The sequence below is a fragment of the Argiope bruennichi genome, chromosome 2 (genome assembly GCF_947563725.1).
Source record: "Argiope bruennichi chromosome 2, qqArgBrue1.1, whole genome shotgun sequence".
NCBI lineage: Eukaryota > Metazoa > Arthropoda > Arachnida > Araneae > Araneidae > Argiope > Argiope bruennichi.
In genome coordinates, this window is record NC_079152.1 from 131417260 (window position 1) to 131440091 (window position 22832).

Below are 22832 nucleotides of genomic sequence, written 5' to 3' on the forward strand. Positions count from 1 at the left end.
AGTTCCGTAGTCCTGTTTCCGAGCAATCACTTCCTTAATTAATTTTCTTCGAATAAAAGCTTCTCCATTGATGTTTATAAATATGCAAATGATTCTCCCTTTCTGAATCTGTTCTATGAATTCGATTAATGGATCCTTCAAAACAATACGCAAAGGATCAGAATAATTAAAAGACAGAGCCATGCATGATTAGATTAATTGAAGTGGAGTCCTGAGGCCTCTGCTAAAAAATAAATATTGATTACCTAATTAGCTCTTAACAACGGGCGCGATTCATATTCAGAATGTTTTAGAAAATTCCACTTCTGTTTTTGAAATCATGTTCTAAATATAATTTACAAGATCTGGAAACAAAAGTAAATGATGTAGAATAAAGCAAAACAAAGTGTTTACTACAGTTCACTTTAAACATCTCCCTCAATAAAATGCGTTTCATATCTGATGATGCGAAAAACAAATACAGTAATAAAAATAAATTAATCCAAATTTGGCAAGCTATTTTTTGAGAACATGTTTATTATTATTATTGGTTTGCATGTAATAAAAGGCGATATGCTTTGGTGCGAAGCTCGTTTCATGACAGACGCACTTCCACCTAACTTATTTTAATATTATTATTTTCCGAGAAAATACTCATCTCAAAAGTTAAAACAACTTCGAACAGCTCGTCGATTTAATTTTTTAGCTTCCTCGCTTTCTTACACCCATGGTCTTTATACAGTGAAGAAGAAAATACTATTAGAAATACTGGCGACAAATTCAAAGGTACCTTAAAATAGATTTGAACCCAAAGACAATAATTAATTGATCAATATTTATTATTTATTTCTTAAAGTAATCTCCCCCAGCTGCAATGCATTTTTGCTAACATGTTTTATCATGTAACATGATTTTTTAAGCATGATTTAAAGTCATTTACTTAAAATCCTTTTAGGTTTCATAGTCAATATTTTTTATTGCATCAACAGACTCAAAAAACAATACGAGCAGGCAGTACCAATCGTCAGAATAATAAAAAAAGTCACATGATAGATCTGATGAATATGAAGCTTGTACAACATTTTAAGAATTTTTTACTTTCTCGTGTGTATAGTATAAAGAAAGTATAGTAATCGTCAAAAAATTCGAACCCGAGATTTTGACTAATCTTCACGTTTTAGATCTCCATGAGTTCGAAAAACACATTTTTGGAAAATGTCCACCTGTCTGTCTGTCCGTGAAAAAGATAATTTAAAAACGCTTTGAGCTAGACATTTGAAATTTGGTGTACGATCGTTACACCAAATTCACAAATTTCTGTCAAATTATGAGTAAAATTTGTTCAGAGGAAGTCTGTCTGTCTGGCTGCTCGAATATAAGTTCAACTGCAAAACAAAGTGATAGATAAAATTCGATACACATATTTGACATATATTGTTTAGATACCTATCAAATTTTGAGCCAAATTCAACAAGGAATTGACTGTCTGTCGGTCTATACTTTCAGAAACAAGTAAACGCGATAGTTTAAAAACGCAGTGGCTTAAATATATTGTTACGAATCTGCGATGCGGCTTCCCAGCATAGCTGGTTCCATAGGAAGTCCCAGAGCTTGGCGACAAACTTGACGACCATTTGGCGACTTGGCGACGCATTTGGCGACTTTGGTGCCAAAATAGATTATACACGAAACATCGAGAATTTCCCCGATCCGTCGAGTAGGAACGGAGATACGCCTCGAACGTTCCTGATAGGTTGAGAGGCGTCTAGCCCCGCCTCCTGAGACCTATAAAAGGAAGCAGCCGCAGCTGCCGGGCAGTCGTGAACTGGAGCGGTGAATTGAGAAGAAGTCGGAAGCGACGGAGAAGAGCGGTCGTGGACCAGTGGAGTCGCCGTGGTTGTGAACCGACGGTGAACTGAGTCGTGGACCAGTGGAGTCGAAAAGTAGTCGGAAGCGACGGTGAAGAACGCGTCTTCCAAGGACTAGCGGAGCAGCGACGGAGTACAGCTGCTGGGTATACTGTTGTATGCTGCTGTGTATGCAGTTGTATGCTGCACGTCTCGGCTGAAGATAATCGTCTTCTGTGCTGTATATAGTTGTCGTCTTTGTGCTGTCCTGTGTGTCTTCGTGTAAATAAACGTCGTTGTTTTATTTTCTACTGCCGCCTGGTGATTGAGCGTTCTTCACACCATATAACTCCCACTATCCAAACGAACCCCGGAAATTTCGAAACAATATTAAATTTGGTATGAAATTTTGTGACTACAAATGCAGTTTTGTATCAAATATTTATTTCAGTTGATAAAGAAAAACGTATCTAAAGTACAAATTCGATTTTTGGGTACTCTTAACGCATGCCGGGCATTCATCGCCAAATAGCCAGCTAAGGAAAACACGACAGATGCAATAAAAATGCTTAATTCCCTCCAAAATACAATATTTCGTAACTATTATTCGCCAATGCCATGCAAGCGTTCTTTGACATGACTATTAGAGAGTATGCAAAAAAGTTTTGCAGAGACCACTCCATCAGGTTTTAACAAGAATTCAAAGATAATAATGGCGAAAAGCATTATCGTTGCACAAAATACGTTAAATTATCTCATCATAATTTAGGTTGTTTTAACAAAGAAAATTGTTTAATAATGTATATAATTGTTAATGACAATCGCTAAACACAAATTTCTTAATCTGAGATGATTAGAACAAGTGCATGTTAGTATCACTGCAGTATATATTTGTGTTTTAATAAAAGTTAATGAATTTCATCTTTATGATATTCATTATGGTTTAATTTTCTTTTCGCATTGTTACAAAGCCTTTCCCTTTTATTCATTTTGATTTAGCCTTCACATTTCTATTAAAAGATAATTTTTTTACTTTGTAAAAATTTTATAAAAGTGTTTTTACTTCTTGCATACAAAGTATAGAAAAAACATTGAAAACATCAAAAAAAAAAAAAATCCAAATCCAGATTATAATGATTCCCCAAGTTTCAGACTACCCAGAGTTCAAAAAACACATTCTCGGTATTATGTCTGTCTGCTTGTTCATCTGTCTATCTGACTGGGAAAATGATAACTCAAACACACCAAAACGTTCTGAAGAAATCTATCTATCTGGATGTTCGAGTACAATCGAAACTGATAACTGTAAAATGTAAAGAGCCACATAAATAAATTTGGTTCACAGTTTTCCTATCTAAAGCGCAGATCTTATTAAATTTTGAAAAAAATCTGTCACAGGGTTGAATTTTACAGAAGTTCTGAAAAATTCAAAGTAGTGTATTCTTATAGAGAGCACGCAGGCGTACACAATTTGATATTACAATTTCACTGCACAAGTGGAAGCGAGCAATAAATTACTTCAAAGATTATCTCTCACAAACACGGAAGGAATGAAATTAAATAAGGTAATAAAAACGAAATAGTTATATCTATCTACAATATAAAATATGAAAATTAGAGTGATGGGTAGAATAATTGCAAAATTAAGTCATTGTAATTTCAAACAAATACAAAGAACCAAATGATATTAGAAAAAAAAGTTTGATAATGTCTTTACATTATTTTTAGACATTTGATTTTTGTTTATAAAATAAATTCAATTATGAGAATATAATAAAACAAAATCCTGCACACAAAATAATTCATTTAGCCCGGAAGAATATTTATATCAAATTATATCTTTCACTTTACTTATTTTCAATGCTTCTGTTAATTTAGTCTTTTCTTTCTTATGATGCACTTCTATCATGTGAGAGCATGATGTTGTTTTGGTCTGGGGTTTTGAAGCACGGAAAGAAAATAAAGGGCAGAATCGTAAAAAGTTATCGCCTGAAGAAGCACATAGAAGAAAATGGGAATCAACGCGGAACAGTGAGGATAGTTCTTTTCTAAATGTGGGTGATTGCGAAATATGAGTCATGTGAGAACATGATGCTGTTTTTCTGTTGAATTATTAACACGAGACTTAAAAAAATAATGCTCTTACATGATAACTTGAAATTTGCGATAGCATTATATTTTTTTAATTTGCATTTATTTGCTTAACATTTGTAAAGAAGGAATTCAATAATGGATTTTGTATTCACTTTTTAATGTGCAAGAGTTTTATAAATTTAAAGAGGAAAAACCATTAAAATTAAAAATATTCTAACACCCTTATGAACTAATGTTTATAATAACCGTTTTTATTCACTTTATTTCTTAATTAAAATGCATATCTACATGATTAAAACGGTGTTCAGGTAACCCTTATTTTACAGATAATTTATTGATCCGAAATCCAGATTTCAAAGAATTCAAAACTCTCAAAATGGTCGTGGAAACATTTTAAAACCGACCGAAATTGAAAAAAATTGAACTGCCCTCGTCTGATAACAGAAACATTATATTTCAAAGCTTTTCGTCTGATATGGAGGCCCCAAGGCCAAGAAAATGGATCAGAATCGATATCAATGCTGTAGGTTCGCAAAATCTTGCCCCCCTTCCCTCCCCCGAAAAAAATTCTTCTGACTCTAAGCCTTAGAATGGATCCATATTGCATAAAATATTGCACATCTTCCCGATTTTAATCGATATCTTGAATACCGGACAATATTGTACAACATCATAAGAATGTTGTGCATTTTGCGCTAATAGGGATAGAATCTTTTTTATAGAGTAATTCAAATGTTGGAATTTAAAATTTAATAGAAATTAACGAAAAACTTAAGGTAATAAATTTAAACTTTTGATTATTAACGAGACATACACATCTCATTAGATGCTTAAAAATTATCACCGGAAATGTGCTGAAAAAGCACATTTGCAGCACATTCCATTCCCAGAATCAAACCACTTGAAAATGTTTTATCTTTAGCAACCCAGATGGCGCAACATGTTTTCTCGCTAAATATAATTGCAGAAACTAACTTTTTAAAGTGTGCATCTAGGTGCATTCGCTCATTATTTTACATTAAATGTTTTAAGCTATTTTTTTAAAAATATCGGTAATTATTGGAGATATGTAAAAGAAGTTTTTAGCAATAATATTGAATCTACATAAAGCAGAAATTATTTTATCCTGGTATCCATATTGTTCTTCGAGATTTTTTTCTCCTCTGCATTTTATAGAAGCCTAATAAAATGCTTATCAATAAAGGATTTTTTTTTTGTATTTGAAATTCCAAATGACAAAACTAAGTTTTTTTAAATAGGAAATGGGCTATATATTTGTAAGCGATTCTGATGAAGGTTATGACTAGGGATTGCAATACCGGTATACCGGGATACCGAATACCGGTATTTTGAGCCATTTGTACAATTTCGTAATACCGGTATTCACAAGTTTAAATACCGGTTTTTCGGTATTTAATAGAAATTTTTTAAAATGTCTCCACTATATGTTCAGGGATCGCCAACATAGCGAAATAGTAATATACGTTTTTGTTTTTATGTCTCCCTAACGGGCGGAATTAATTAACTAATTAATGTTTTAATTAATGGCTTAAAACTAAATTAGAGAAACATGGATTATTCCTGAAAGAAGAAATTGTATCCATAATGACTGATGGAGCAACAGTTATGAAAGAAGTTGGAAAGTGGATTGGTGCAAATCAGCAATTGTGCTATGCTCATGGAATTCAGTTAGGAGTAATAGATGTATTATACCAAACAGTAGAATCTAAATACTGTGGATATAGAAACTTCGGTTTCCAATTTTGAAGAGAGTAAGAGTGAGAGTGATATTGACAATGAAGATAATGACAATGTAATTGTTGAAGAAGATATTTCTCATGAGGATGAAACATTAACCTATCAAGAATTGCTTCCTATAATTTATAAAGATCGAAAAATTGTTAAGATATTTAAACGTTCCCTTATAAAAGATGAAATATTACTAAAATACATACTAACTGAAAATAAAACAGAATATATGTTAATATTAGATTTTAAAACACTTTGGAACCGTTTACTCCTAACAGCACACATCACACTAGAACAGCACACATCACTATCTGAAGATTTTATATTACATTGAAAAATCGCACAGAAGAAAGGCATATCGAAATATAAAATGTCTTATGGTATTTACATAATTATAATGATTTTAAAAATGAAAATGAAAAAGAAGAAAAGAAAATAAGCAATTCAAATCTGATTAAGTTTATAGTAAATTTTCTTAAAATTTTTTATACTCAAGCCTCTCTACATTCAAATAAATTCGGTTCAGTTATCGAAGATTATGATGACACTAATGTCGATATTGAAAAGGAATTGTCTCTTGAACAAAAACTAGAATTAGCGATAAATAAGAAAATTTCAACGAACCAAAATACAAATCAGAAATCAGCTATATACAAAACTATCCGATAAGAAATCGATTTATTTGAAGATGAGGGATTTAGAGGTAAATACTTGGAAAAAAGTATATCGTGCATTGCTAACAGTACCACTAACTATCATAGACGCCGAAAGAGCGTTTTCGACAGCTAGTAATTTTTGCACAAAATTACTTATCAGGCGTAATAACAGTACAATTGATGCATTATTTTTTTTAAGATCACATTTCAAAAATTTGTATAAGTACCATAGACTGAATAGTGATATTTACAATTTTTTGCGATTTAAATAAATAAGTTATTCCTTTACCTTTTTGTGATTCTTTATATATTGTTATAATTTATAAGTTACAAATTATTTTTTGTGATATTTACCCTTCCTAATAAAACTGGCAAATAAAACAAAGAAACACCTGTGGTTTCTTTTTCTAAAATTTCTAATACCGGTATTAAAACCGGTATCCGGGATTAAGATCTAAAAAATACCGAATACCGGTATTGAAATTTTGGTCCGGTATTGCAATCCCTAGTTACGACGAAAACGATTTTCAAAATGAAAGAAATGACATTTCACCAGATTCAAGGAAGAAAAACAAAGGGGTATAACAAATTGTTAAATAGTTAAGTATTTCAGAAGACAAAACTCAAGAGAATTAGCATGGTATATCACTCTCATTTTAGGCCAGCCCTTCACTGAATGAATAAATTTCTTCCATTATGATCCGTGCAAGAATTCAATCAATAAAGAATGCAGTCAAAATGAATAACATTTAAATCATGCAACGTAGCAGTTTCAGATCATTTTTCTTAGTATTTCTTTTCCATATTTTTACTTTCTCGTATGCGTAGTTTAGAGAAAGTATTGTAATCGTCAAAAAATTAGAATTCGAAATTTTGACGGATTTCGACGTTTTAAACCTCTTTGAGTTCCAAAAATGCACTTTTTGAAAATGCTCATCTATGTGTCTATCTGAAGGATAGCTAAAAGTGAATTAAAAGGATGAAAATTGGTATACGGTCTTTACATCAAATTTGTAGATATCTGTCAAATTTTGAACACAATCCGTTCGGAGGAAGTCTGTCTTTTGGGCTGTTCAAATGTAACTTAACACGATAGATACAAAACGAAGAGAGCTAGACAGATAAAATCCGGAACACATATAATATTTAACCTCCATAACGTAAATATCATCAAATTTTGAGCGAAATCCAATGAGAGCTTGACCATCTGTTGATGAATATTTTCAGAAACATGTAAACGCGATACCTCAAAAACGCAATGACTTAAATATATCAAATTTGGTATGAGATTTTGTGTCTACAAATGTAATTCTGTGTCAAATTTTTGTTTCAATCAGTTGGAGAAAACGCGTCTAAAATACAAATTCGTTTTTGGCATACTATTAACAGCATGCCTAGGATTTGTCACCAAACCAATTGCCAATGATCCTACTGTAGATTCAATAAAGATGTTACATTCACGCCAAAGACTAATATTTCGTATCTGTTGTTCGCCAATTCCTTGTAAGATGTTTTCTGAGATAACACCTTTATTAGAGAGATGCGAGAAAGTTTTAGTATGACCATTCCCGCTGGTTTAATTCGCTTTCAGATCCATGTGGTCCATTTTTTCATTATTATTTTTTTTAGAGCGGACTTGCTTTTCCGAAGTAATAATTCTGACAGTCTTTCCCAGTAGTAACAAAATAAAGGAAGAAAATATTCGACGCAGCAAAGTTGAATTAATAACAATTGCCGATTTTTCAATAGGGAGAAATGGTATTTATCCTCCAGTTCCCTACATCAAGGAAAAGACACTTTTATAGAGAATTGAACGTATTTTAATAAAAATATCTATGCAAAATAAACCTCTTTGCGACCGCTTTGATTCCTTTAAATATAGGCAATTTTTGAAAGCGGCTAGTTTCTGAGATTCGTTTGAAGTATGGAGACATACAAATAGAATTTTGTTTTTAATTAAAATTCAGCTGTTGTTATTATTTTTAAATGATTCAAAGAGAAATCATTCATTTCGATAGACATCTAAAGCGAACAAATTTAGGCGCCTGTCACAGTTCTGTTTACTGTGCTACCCGAATTTATTTGGTCTGCCCTGAAATTTGAAAGAATTAATTTTGGAAATAATTAATTTCATAACTTTTTTGATGAAATTTTATTAAAAATATAAGAATTTAAATAAATTTTTTTCATCATTAAAATTTGCGAATGAACTAATTTAATAATCCTAGTAACATCTCAGAGGATCATTCAATTAAAATTTCTCTGATTCAACAACAAAAAAACAACAACAACAACAAAAACCCGTTCAGTATACTTTGAAAAAAAAAAAAAAAAAACGACAATTCTAAGCTTAACAGAGCGATAGCATACCTTTTGAAGTTCAAAAAATTATCATCGCTTAGTTCTGATTTTAAATTTTTAACTGTAAATATTAACATTTTTTTGAAAAATTATATTAAAGGCATGTTTTAAAAAAACTACTCAACCCACACATGAAAAAATAATCCAAAAATTCATATCCTCATTAACAGCAATAAAAAACTCCTATATGAAATATTTGTCACAACAATGAAAACCGTCTGATTTTATTACAATAGAAAAATAAATTGCTGTAAAATAAAATTGAAATATTTTTAAAAAATTAATTAAAAATAGAAAAATTGTATGACGGATTATTATCATTAAAAAAATAATTTTTTGAATTTTAAGACGATGTTAAAAATTATTCGCCTTTATATTTTTGAATATTCGTGTAAAAAATGTCAAAAGTTTTTCTTATTCTTAATTAATAAAAATGTTTTGAAAATTATCCAGATGTGAATTTTTCTACCTTCTAAAGTACACCGGTGCCGATTTTTTTAGGTGTAAGTCTAACGGTCTATCCTGTAGAAAATCAAGACAATCACATTATTTTTAGTGGAAATATTTTTTTTCTTCATTTGTATCTCAGAAGGAAAAGAAATCTATTAAAAATGTTTTCGACACTTTTTAAAAATGATTGGAATTTCTTTCTTTCTTTGCGATCTTACATCTCTCATATCGCACCGTTTTTCATGTCTTAAATAAATTTTACAAAGTTTTATATATTAATTGGAATTTTGTCATTTTTATTATAATTAAAATTAAATTAAGAGTCACTGATCAGAATAGGCTAATATTTTAACGCCATAGACTTGGTAAAATAGAGTTTTCTTTCTTTTCTTTTTCTTTTATAGGAAGGAAAATAATTATTTGAAAAACGGTAAACACCATATTGAACATTTCTTGGGAAGTACTAGGAGTTAGTTTTCTGAATTTTTTTCACGATATTACCAAAAACATTTCACTTTTCTCATACAGGACTGTTTCTTATGTCTAGAATGCCCTTTATCACCGAGAAGACTATTGTTTCCATACATCTATAAAAATTACCGCGTTTGGTGAGCTCGTACGAGAGAATTATCGTTTAAGTGGTGTTTCCTTTGTGAGCTTATGACGCTCATAGTTAATGACTATCTATAAATCCTAGAATTAATTTTTCCTTTCATCAAATAGTTTTTTTTGCTAAATAACTATTTAAGAGTAAAACTGTGGCTTTACTGCTGTACTGCTTAAAACTGTGATCTGCATAGTATGCATTTTTCCTTACAGTGCTTTATTTATAATGACCCTCGCAACGTTAATATTGAAGCATTATAATAATTTATGAATAAAGTATTTTTTTTCACGTTATTAAACGAAAGATGCTATTTAAGAGAAAATAAAGATTCAAGATAAATCTTTCCCTTTCACAAAAAAAATTTAATATTTCTTATTTAAGTAAAACAGCAGGGCATCCGAAGAAACAGCAATTACTTTACGAAATTGTGAAATCTATACTTTTACTGTAATCTGTTTTAAATTATTATCCTACATGTAAATGTAATTATTCGGAGAATAGGCAAAGAAATACAAATCGATCGTAAATTTAAAAGGAATATTTTCTGAAACTAATTTAAAAAAATATTTTCTAAGCAAAAAACTTAAACAGGAAGATACCTTGTATTTTGAGTGCATCAATGACATTAGATCTAAAACAAAAATGAAATTAACCAAACCAGAAAGAAACATTAACCTTAATTTATATTGCATAAAATAGAATAAAATGGAATAGAAAAATGTAAGAGATGATGAATTCGGCCTGAAACTTTTATCAAGGTTCACCTTCAAGTAAAGTTTCAAACAGGGATTTTTTTCTATGAGGAATCTTACTTTCGTCCATATATTGATCTCTTATGACTAGAGAATCATGAGATACTGACGTTTTTTTGAAGACAAGAATAAGTATATACAGAACACTGACAATAAATTTAGCCATTAAAAAACAAAAATACTAATTTAGTAAAAAATATTATTTCAAAAATTTAAACCCAATATAAGCAGTCAAAGCTGAATATAACCAAAGCAAAATACTATAAGACAATAGATAAAAGATAAACATCAAACCATAATGCCAATAAGTTTGTAAATAAATTGCAATGTAAATATACAGTTGAATTTAAATATTCCCCAAAAGGATTTGCAACAAATTACAAGGACAAATACTAAATTTACACCTGAATACAGGTTTAACTAGCAAATTTGGCTCAGAGTTTATACGAAGCAGTATATATAAAGAGTATTCTTTAAGATCTTACATCTCTCATTCTCATCGTTTTTTCCATCTTATATAAATTTCCCTCAGCCTTTTAGTAAAATAACATATGATAACATGAAGTTTTATATTTAATTGGAATTTTGTCACTTTCATTATAATTAAAATTAAATTAAGAATTACTGATCAGAATAGTCTGATATTTTACCCGCATACAAGTGGAAAAAACAGACTTTTTCTTTTTGTTTTTTAAGCGAAGGAGAAATAATTATTTTAAAAATGGTAAACACCATATTGAACATTTCTTGGGAAATCACAGGAGTTAATTCCAGTAGTTTTTTTAACAATGTTACCAAAAATATTTCACTGTTTACATGTAGGACTGTTTCTTGTATTTAGGATGCTATTTACCACCGAGAAGACTATTGTTTCCATACAGCTATACAGCCGTGTTTGTGAGTTCGTATGAGACAATTAAGCGTATTCTTTTGTGAGCTTTCTTTAGAATGACGCTCGTAGTTAATAACTATCGACAAAGTCTAGAAGTGATTTTTTTCCCTTCATCAAACAATTTTTTTCATTTTTTTGTTAAATTACTATTAAAGCCTATTCTTTGATAAGAATAGGTATTATAGAATAATAATAATAATAAAAAGGCAATGATAATTATTTCGTCGCTATTTGCAAAGTCTCTAGTTTCAGATAAGAATTCCAATGTGTGTGTGTGATTCCAATGTGGTGTGCGCTAAAGTGGCGGGATCAGAAATTTTTCCATTAGTACGAAATAATGGCGAAAGCGTTTACCGATCCAAGCGTGACTCATTCCAAAGTGCTTATGAAAATACGATGATAATATTACTGAACTTAAACAATTATAAAATTACTTGTAACCTGATGAAGAATGTCAACTATTTCAAAAAATTTGAATTATAAGTTAAAGTTAATAAGTTAAAGATAATAAATTAATTATTTACTTTCCATTAAAAAATAATAAATAAACATTAAAGTAAAGCAATCTATGTATTGATTTTCAACTAGGCACACAAATTATTTCTTATTCCTTAAAAAATAACATGCATATAACTTAAAGTTATAAAAATCGCTGAAACCCAATTCACCTGTCAGCGAAATCTTTCATTATTACCATGGCATTAAAAAGATATTGACGATTTCTTTTGAAATCTATATCAGAGCATTACCTCAAATGTTCTGAAGAAAATAGATGCATTATGCTATCAGAATCCTTGATGAAAAGGAAGCTCCTGATGTCTCTCGGGGTTTGTAAATACGGAAATGAATGAGAAATCAAGGATAAGAAGGTGTTTTAACTTGAGTACAATAAAATGTGATATTCTAAGTATCTTCCTTCTGACATTAGTATACTCTGAATTTCTGCACCACCTTCAGATAATGCTTACATGATTTTCACGTAGATATTGTTTTTCGTGTGCTATTCTATTTACGTGATTTTGGGTTTCGTTTTTAGTGATATTCACTGAGATACTTTTATTCGCGATTTTCGACCGCATTTTACCTACTATTCTTGTTTTTCATGTAATACAGTACACTCCCGAATATCCGGCCTGGCTGAATGACTCACCGAATAACAAAAAAACTGGATAGACCGGAATTCTATGAATTCATTTCTTTGCCCATCAATACCAGGAGACAAAGTCTCTACCTAAAATTCAGTGTTATAACATGTATTTTTCTCTCTTCTTATTGAATACTAAGATCTCCATTTATCTCTAGCTACGTAGAACGGAAATTTGCCGAGACCCGGTGAATCATAGAAACAGTTGCCGGTAACGTGTCGAGTTAAAACAGAAGGCTCTGTACTGGTAATTTATATAGGTCTATATACTGCACTTCACGTTTCAAGAATTTATCAGAGAAAAGTAACTTAAAGGATATAAACTATTCACATTTTAACATAAATTCCGTAATGTCCAACTTAAATGCAGGAAACATAAACAAAACATTAATGTAAATCGTAGGCCTTATTCTTTAGAAAGCTGGCTCAAACTGATTTTATTTTTCACTGATAAAGGATTACAGAGATAAGGAAAGGTAACCCTAAGATAAGAGTCGAAACTTATAGTTTTCATTTTAGTTCCTTAAGTTACAGTCCTTTTAGCTTTTCGTAAGTCCTTAATAGATGATTGCTTCTACAACGCATTGTCTTCCTCATTTAATTACGATAAAAGAAAACTAGGCTGGATAGTACGGAAGTCACGAACCTGATACTCGGGAGTGTACTGTATTTCTTTTTCTTAATTTCGAATACTCTTTTATATGATACTCAAGTATATATTGTTTCATATGATCCTTTATCTTTGTGATTCCGGATATTGCTTAATGAGAGAGCATTATGCTTTATACTCCAAGAGTAAAAATAGTCCATGTATGAAATTCAACCGGAAAAAAAGAGACTTTCGATGTACTCACAATCCATAGCCTTTTCATCCTTGGTTTCTTTTTCCTTCTCCTTCTCCTTCTCCTTATTCTCCTTCTTGGATGTCAGCGGCATCGCCACTTCCGACAGGAAATCGCGTTCAAGATGTGATTTTTCCACTTTCAATAGACTGAGATAAACGGTTTCGCTATCACTGTCGTGTCATTAACAAGTGGGGGACTCTGGGGTGGGCTTGGCTTGGGACTGGGGGCTCCTTCTCATACTCCTATGGGTGCTGCTGCAAATGAAAAATAAAAATATTGCATATATTTGAAAAGTAACCTTTATTTCATATTGATTGATTATTCATTAATTATTGAATACTTCTGGAAGTTGTATTAACTTAATTTGATATCTATACAGAATATATTTTTTTCACCTCTATAAAGAATATTACACATGTTCTTTTGAAGAAGAAGTAGAATAATTCTAAGTATTGTCGAGATGGTGAATAGAGACCTCAAGATATGCACACTAAATGATATGTATTTCATTTTCTTATTTTCATTGAAAATTATTGCGTTATAAAGCGACTCTCTTTTTAACTATATTTCTGAGGTTGAAACCTGTAAGTATTATTTTTTATTTTATACTATACATCAAATAGTTTAGATATTCTACAGTAATAAAATAATAATAATAATTTTTCTTCTAAGTAAATACGAGAGCTGTTTCCTTTTCAAACATCTAATGGGTCATAAAAAAAAGAGAAGAATAGTAACAAACTAAATTCATTACTATCAATCATATATAATCATGATTACTTTCCGACATAATCGGCGTGAAGGTTCAGGCTTTCAATCAATGGATCCTATTTCCTACCCCTACCTTCAAAATGATATTTCCGTTAAGCCTTAACGTTTCTTTCAAGCTCGTCGTTAGTCTGGGTGGCATTCTGGCAAGTCAGTTACCGAAATCAGGGGGAAAAAATCCCTCGGCTCTAAGCCGCATTCTCCACGAAAGAGGACAAGGATGTAGCAAGACAACAGAAGACGTCCAACGAATGGATCACGTGTTTCAAAAGAAAATAGAGGATGCGGGAATTCCAGGTATTGAGCTGATCTACCTGCATACCAAAACTGTGACTTTGAAGGGTGAACACTTAGATACTCATGGGCCATATTTTTTCTTTAAAAGGAAATTCAGAGAAATTCAAATGAATGAGGAGCTTCAAAGGACCATTAAAGTCTATATCAAGTTATTGGCGGCAATGTTTTTTGTAAAAGAAATCGGAAACCAGGTCTAAAAATATACATTCATTACATCGAAAAGTAATCAAGTTTGTACATAATTGTTGGTAATAAATTCCTTTTTTCTACACTTCTTTAACGGTTCGTCTATGCTTAGGAAAGAAGAACCATCGTGCGTAACAAAAAAAAAAAAAAAAAAAAAAAAAAGATTACATTTTTACTGTCTAATTAAATTTTTTTATTTCGGTTTGCAAATACTTTCCTATGCGAAATAAAATGGAATTTTAATTCGTTTTTTTTTTTTTTTTAAAATTAGTTAAAGAGGAAAAATGTCAAGATAATTCATGTATTTTTTCCCATTTATCAAATGCGTACTTCACATTCATAAGATTAATTGGCGTAAAAATATTCAGTGAGCCAAATGGAGTAATTAGCAATTTTTCATACGAAATATCCATTTTGAAAACTTGTAACTTAAATTCATGCATAAAAAAGAAATACATGAAAAATAAAGAATTTTTTTTTTCTAGATATAGACACAATCTGAAACAAAAAAGTGAAGCGACAACGAGCCGACTACGGAATTTTTCATTATTCCATTACATTAAGTCTAAACATCGAATAACTTTTTTTCTGTTAGGAAATAAAGATTTATATTTGTTAATACCAAAGGAAACCAGATGAATTATTTCTTTCAAAATTTTCACGCGCATTCTCTAATAATGTTTTCTTCTCTCCCCTCGCACAAAACTGTGGGCACTGAGTAAGAATATAATTGCCTTGCATACAATTATCGAATAAAAGTTACAAAATGTCGATTTTGGGTTCGAATCTAGTCAATTTTTCAGAATCTATAGTACGATCTTTGATGATTTTTTTGGCGATTCATTCTTGGCATGAGATTAATACAAAAGTGCCTAAAAATTGAATATATATATTTTGGATGTGTTTTTTTTGATCACTTGAAATAGAATTGACATAAAATAGTCACACGATCAAACATCAGATTTCACTTATTTAAGCCCTTATTTTTTTTTGAGTAATAGTTTTGCCCGCATACAAAAGTGGGGAACGATAGACGATCATCCCGTCCACAGATTCAGTCCAGAATTCGATATATATTTAAATTATGGATGCTGTATCTGTATATCAAATTTCACCAATCTAGCTCTTTATGTTTTATGGTAATTGTATTCATTTGCATTCGAACAACCAGACAGACATTCTCAGAATGGATTTCGTTCATAATTTGATAGGTATCTACAAATTTGATGTAAACACCATATACCGGATTTCATCCGTCTAGCTTGAAACGTTTTGGAATTCTAATGCTCACATACCGACAGACAGAGAGGTATTAGTCCAAAAATGCGTTTTCCGTAATCAGAGAAGTCTGAAACGTACAGATTTGTTAAAACTTCGAGTTCGAATTTTCGTGGCGATTACAATAAATTCTTCCCTCTATATTTTGAATGTGAGAAACTAAAAATGACGGAGACTGTCATGAAAGAATAAATATTTGAAATAGAAATTAATAAAGTAATTTGGGTAGAAAATGAGAAAAATAGTGAAATCCAACTTATGAAAGCAGCTTAAAATCCCATTCATCTTTAATGGATTGAAGAATAAAAAAAGGGTTTTCTATTATTGAAAGACATGGTGAGGCAAACCTATCTGAGAGGGTGAGAATTGCCAAAATCGAACGCAGATTCTGATTCCTGAAGACACTGCCAGCACACATTATTCGGACATGAGAGCCAATGGATAGCATCCATCACAGTGTGTGGAAATTTCAATACAGGTTTAGTATCAACGTGCTATCAGGAATCTTCCGCAATTGTCTCTTCGAATCAACTTACTGCCCAACTATCCGAATGGATTAATATATCTTGTCTTTCTGTAACATGTCCTCCCGGAAATGTTGCTAAATGTGTTGGCCGCAGTGCATGTAGCTCATGCAGGATGGTGCCAATGCATATTTTTCCCAAAATGTACATAATCATCTCGACGTTTCATACTCAAAGAAGAGGAATGGACATGCGGAACCCACTGTATGGCCACAAAGTTCCCCGGATCTAAATCCGTGTGGTACTTTTTAAAGGTTATATTATATCATTCGTTTATGTGTAGTCTATGGATACAACAGATATCATAGGGAGCATTGTTGCAGACATTAAAAGCACACCTGGCATTTTGAGAGATTTGAAAATATTTTTATGTTTTATGTCGCTGACTGTACAACGAGTCAGTGGCTGCCACTTCCAACAACTCTTGCGATCATTAGTCAAATAAATCTCTTTTGAGTTATTATTGTAATTTGTGTTGTTGTTTGTTAAAATGACATATCATATTCCTATATTTAAGTCATTACATTTTTGAGTAATGGACAGACCGAAAAACAGACCGACAGATTATATTATTAACAGATTTAGTTCCAAACTTGATACATTACACTTTAAGTAACTCTATGAGCCAAACTGTATTCATTTAGCCTTCTTCGTTTTGTAGCTATCATGTTAAATATATAGAAATAGCCGGGTGGACTGACTTCATCTGTATGGATTTCGTTAAAAATTTGATAGAAATCTTCTAATTGGATGTCAAAATCGCATACCAAACTCCGTCGAACTCAAAACAGCTTTCAGAATGAGCTGACTTTATGAGATTAGGCATAAAAAAAGGAATACAAGAATCGCAAAAAGTAATTTAATCGATAGGATTTATGATGATAGGAAGACTGTGCTGCTTCTGTCTTGGATATTACAAAAATTATGGAAGATATAATTATTTTAATTAACTTTTAATTTCAGGGAATCATTAAAATATTTTTTAGTACAGTACCAAACAGCTTAGGGTGAGGAGGACATTGGAGATAATTTTACTCTAAGCTATAAAAATCGAAAGAGTCATATTGTTAGTTGGCCAATCAGAGCGATGGAGGGATATGAAAGACGGAAGAGGGAAACGGCCAACAATGTAATGTTGTATTTCAGGATTAATATTAAATTAAAAGGTTTATAGATCAGCTTTTTCTCACAATATTAAATTTTTCACCTTTATCTAACTGAAAAAAAAAATTACAAAAACTGTTTAAAATTTTGAGAATACTTTAAAAAACATTACAGAGAAAAAAAAATGAAAATTTATTAGAAAATAAATCAAAATGTTACAGTTTATGAGGAGGAAGAATACAAATGCTGTTTTTTTATTCTTAATTTGTAAAATTAAGGAATGTATCGCCTAATTAGCTCTAAATTGAAGAGAAGTCATTGAAAGGCTTATAAAAAATGAAATTTGCGATTATGAAAAACGGAAGTAGCAGAAAATATTCATACAGTAACAAAAGGTAAGTTTTCATATAGCTGTAACAACTTTCTGCTGTAATATCAAAAGACTGTAACTTCTTTTATCACAAAAAACTTCATTTTCCAAAGTGTAGTTAAGAGATGAAAAAAAAAAAAAAAAAAGATTTATTGATCTTAATGAGTTGTTTGTCGTCCTTCAAACCCGCCAAAGCTTCAAACTTAGTCCCTCTTCCTGCAAAAATTTATCTCTACATATAACTATCACATGGATGTGAGGCTTTTCCGTTAAAAGAATAACCTCAGGAAGAATATTCCATGGAATAACGACATCACCTACTTTAGCTTGGTATAAATATTTTTCTTTCAAGAAAAACATCAAAAAAATCAAAAATAACTATAAGGGAGCAAACACCAAACTTTATTCCATCTTTAATCTCAAATTCAAGTTCTCTAAAAAACGACTACTAATCTACAAAATAATGCAGTGGTCATTAATATAATTTTAATCTCTCATTTGAGCGACAGTATCAAAAACCGAGAAGACTTCAAAACTAATAAAACACGTGGTTTGTTTGAAACAACGGTATAAGATATAACCATAATTTCTCCCTTATTAATTAATTTCACAAGAGGATATTCAACAAGTTCTTTGTAAAACTCGACAAGAGCGAATGCATTGCAATAAAGGAAATCGAGACTTAATGATCCCAAGATTCCTAAAGATTTCAGAAGATTTGACTGCCTGACATGTAATTAAACATTACCAACAGTCTTTACTTCATTTTTCTACTTTATAAATTAGCCCTTTTAATTACTAAGCAAGCATCAAATTTTTTCTGCACAACTACTTTTTAAGTAATATTGCGAAGCCATTTCTTCATTCAATTACAGTACTCGGAAGTCTTAAGAACCTTGAATTCAAGAACTCTAAGCTTCTCGCTAACCGGCAAAAGAATTTCTCCATACTCAATCCACCAAAGACATCGATCCATACTTTGCACGCGAAGCAAAAACAATCAAGGCGTCATTCCACGGATCCAGCTAGTTGGATCTAGACCAGTCGTTCACTTTTCAAATGCGAATCCAGAAATCCCTACGAGAGTGGATAGCCAATCGCTATTTTTTAAAATAAACACTCACGTAACTAGTATCACCTATGTGTGATCCCATATAATCTGACCTTTCCCATTGCTCAAAAACAAAAATATATGAATTCGACGTCATCCAAGAGTTGTCATCGATTCCTCCCCCCATTAGCAGAGAAATCAAAACAAAAATATTAATTTGTTATTAAAGAGGTCTGCAATAATTTAATCCCTTCATTCTGTCCTATATATGGATGGATAAGCAACTGCATTTATAAATATCAATCAATAAAAGGGAAAATCGCACACAAATGCAGCAGATGATACATTTGTATGTACATGTTTGCATCAGATGAACAAGCGATGATACATTTGAGTCATCCTTTTCTTCTCACGAAGATCATATAGAAAATAATAAATCTTTTAACTTCTACAAATCATGTAATCTTTCCAAAAACATCCATAGAATAAAAATGTTTCTAGAATAATAATGTTGAGAAAGAAAAGTCTTCTTAGAAAAATAATGCTTAAAGAGAAAAGTGCTTTTTTTTTTTGTAAATTTTTAAAGAGTATAAAATAATGTTTTGTGATGTTGCAACGGCTACAAGATTAACCACAGATTGGACAATATTCATGAACGACATTTTTGGCATTATGTCTCTCCGTCAGCCTGCTTGCGAACACGATAACTTAAATCAGCTTTGAACTAGATGGCTTAAATTTAGTGCATGGAATTATGATCAGCTTTGTAGATTTCCATCAAATTCATTTACAGGATGTCTGTTCGAGTAGAAGTGTAGACGAAATCTCCAAAACGAAAAGAGCCAGTAACACAGGTTTAGCATGTAAAATATGGATACTTAACAAATTTTGAACAACGATTGGTCGTCTGTATTTTCGTTTAAAGGTAAATGTAATAACTCATTAAAGCGATGATTCAGTAAATGAAATTCGGTATGTAAACTTATGACTTCAACTGTAGTTCCGTGCCACATTTTGATGTTAATCGACCGGGAAAATGCGTTCAAAATGCATATTCTCACAATAGATTCAGTAAAAAAGTTAGATTTCCTCCAAAGATCTGTATTCCGTAATTATCGTTCATTAATGGTATGCATGGCCCTATCCAAGGTCTACAATTTTATGCGGATGAAGGGAAATAAGACTTTTATTGGAAAGTTCTGGGAGAACCACTCCCGTTGGTTAAAAAAAATTTAATAAATGAAGGGAAACAGCTAAAATAAACGTTGGCGGAAATATGTCCTCATGTGACATACTTCCATCATTACTTCAGATCATGCGCATTATTAATCGGGTGGTCAGATGGGAAATATATTGTAATAGTAATATATGTATTGTATAATAAATATATGTATTGTATATCGAACCAGATAAGCAGAAAGCATTAACAATCCTTTGATGATATGTCCTCTATACCTACACTGCGAAGCGATTTCTTTGAAGGAGAAGTGTGTATTGTCATGACCGCTCCAGATAAGATGCTTAAGGAAAACTCGTTTGGTCCTGATGTCCAAGCTATATGTAAATGCAGAGATATAATATGATTAAGATAGCTGGATGTGTGTTTACGAAAAAAAAAGAAATTTAGGATATTTGCAGTTTGAAGCCGCTTGAAATGGCAGTGGAAGTTACTTAATATATTATTGACTGATATGGCATTCAGTCTTCGATGACAGACATAAAAGAAGGTTTACATGTTTTTTACCACCAAAGTATTAAATGATTGATAAAAAGAAAGAGATAAAAAGAGAGACATTTTTACTTTCTTATTTACAAAGAGAAAGTATTGCAATTGTCAAAAGATTCAAACTCGAGACATTGACGAATTACCACAGTTCCACAGCCACGAATTCCAATGATTCTCACAGACGAGCCAATTCAATTCAAACGCGTTCAATTTCCTATTTGATTGGCATTCGCAATGACAATCCATAAGTCGTAAGGCCAAACGATGTATGTTTGTGGCTTCGATTTGGGCACACCATGATTTTTAGATGGACAATTATGCGTGACATGTTCTCGCGTGAGCAAACGATCGAGCTTATTTGTGTTGTCTAAAGACGAACTGACAAAAAAATATCGTACACTCAATTGCTCTTCGAAATGAATATTGATTCTCTTTATTTCATTTTTATACTTTAGGACAAAAAATATATTACTTTTTTCCCTTTACGTTTAACTTTTAAGAGATCAAACAATGTATATGTTCGTTACATTAATGAAAAACATTGCATTGAGAAAATGAATGGTTGGTGTTTTTTTGTTTTTGTTTTTATCGGCGATCATCGTCTACAGCGCTCCATTCCTCTTTCTGTCATAGATCCCATCCCTGCACACTTGCAATACATTCGTTATTTTTTTATTAATTACCAAAATATTCACTAGAAATAGTTTATATGGCATAACAACGTTTGCCGGGTCAGCTAGTTTAGTATGTAATATTGTGACTACAATTGCAGTTCTGCTTCAAAATTTGGTCTCAGTCGGACAGGGAGGAAAAAAAGCTTCCAAAATGCATTCTCGATTTTCGGATATTTGTATATTAACTGAATACCAAGGATTAATCGCCAAAGAAAGTCCCGAAATGATAGCTTGATAGATTAGGCGAAAATGCCAAATCATGCTAAAGATCAATATTTCGCCATTACTGTTTATAAATGCTACGCAAGGCATTGGCAGCGTTATACAGAGTTCACAATTTTATGTAGGCGAGGGAGAAGAAGGTTAACACTTGCTTTTGAGAGTACGCTAGAAAGTCTCAGCCACTCCCTCTGGTTATATTTACATAGAAAAGTTTTGGCAGGGACAAAGATGTTTGAAAGACGTATTTATAATTACTTGAGAAAGAAATATCTAATTTATAATTACTTGAAAAGGAATTGAGAAGGAATATACTACCAAATAATATAGATGTATATTAACCACAAAGCAAGTGAGACTTACATTGTTTTATCTCTTAAACTTGATAGGTTAAATATACTATTATCCATATTTCTATTGATATTTCCTTATCACATACTATGTAAAAATAACAGCGGTTGAGTTAATGGTATAATAATTCCTGTCAGAAAACTAAATTACTTATAATATCTGTTTTCATTAAGATGTAAAGGTTACGGTAAATTAGAATACAAATGCTTTTATTTATTTAAATACAAATGAATTTTTATTCAGCGCATGTTGGTTTGCAAATTCTTTCTTGAATTCTCACAACACTCCTCACATCATTATTCGAAATTAAACTTAGAAAGTAATTATTTTAATTTTTGATTTTTTTCATATTTCTTTTTTTTTAGTTTACAGTCTATTTTTAAAAGTTTTTTTCCCTTTACAAATATTGCCCTTGTTAAGAAAACTACTTATAAAAAGAATATTATTTCAAAACATTTTTTTTTCTATAAATATGAAACAATGAAAAAAAAAAAACATTGATTTGTATAAATAGATGGTGTGCAAACAATGTTTTCTGTGTGGGCACAATTTCTCATATTACCAATTTGTAATAAGAGCGGAAAAGGGCTGTTTTCAGTTCTTAAACAAAACAAGAGTTATTTTCGGATTACTATATTTTAACTAGACTTTCTGAAAAACATCCGCTATTTTCGGAATAGCGTGTTTTTAACTAGACTCAATGAATTGTAGTTCAGAATATTGGATATTATGGGAGATAAATTATATATATACACACACTTTTTGAAAATTAAAACCAAGGGAAACAACTTTATGCAATGTAAAGCAATGTTTGTTTCAGGAATACGAAATCAGGAATTACTTTTGAACGATTTTCTTCCACAGAGGAGTGATACACAAGGAATAAAATGAGAGAATATCCGGAGTTC

General features: G+C 31.3%; 1 protein-coding gene across 4 annotated transcripts in view; it reads right to left on the bottom strand.

Annotated features, from left to right (window-relative positions):
* Positions 1-22832, bottom strand: part of LOC129956760 (cAMP-dependent protein kinase catalytic subunit 1-like) — a 274118-nt gene that overhangs the window by 43757 nt on the left and 207529 nt on the right. For 3 of the 4 annotated variants that reach the window (XM_056068703.1, XM_056068715.1, XM_056068710.1), the window contains one exon: positions 13386-13630. In XM_056068703.1, the coding sequence (XP_055924678.1) occupies positions 13386-13467 (82 nt within the window). In that variant the 5' untranslated portion in view covers positions 13468-13630. The remainder of the gene's footprint in view (positions 1-13385; positions 13631-22832) is intronic. The other variant, XM_056068719.1, reaches the window with a different exon arrangement.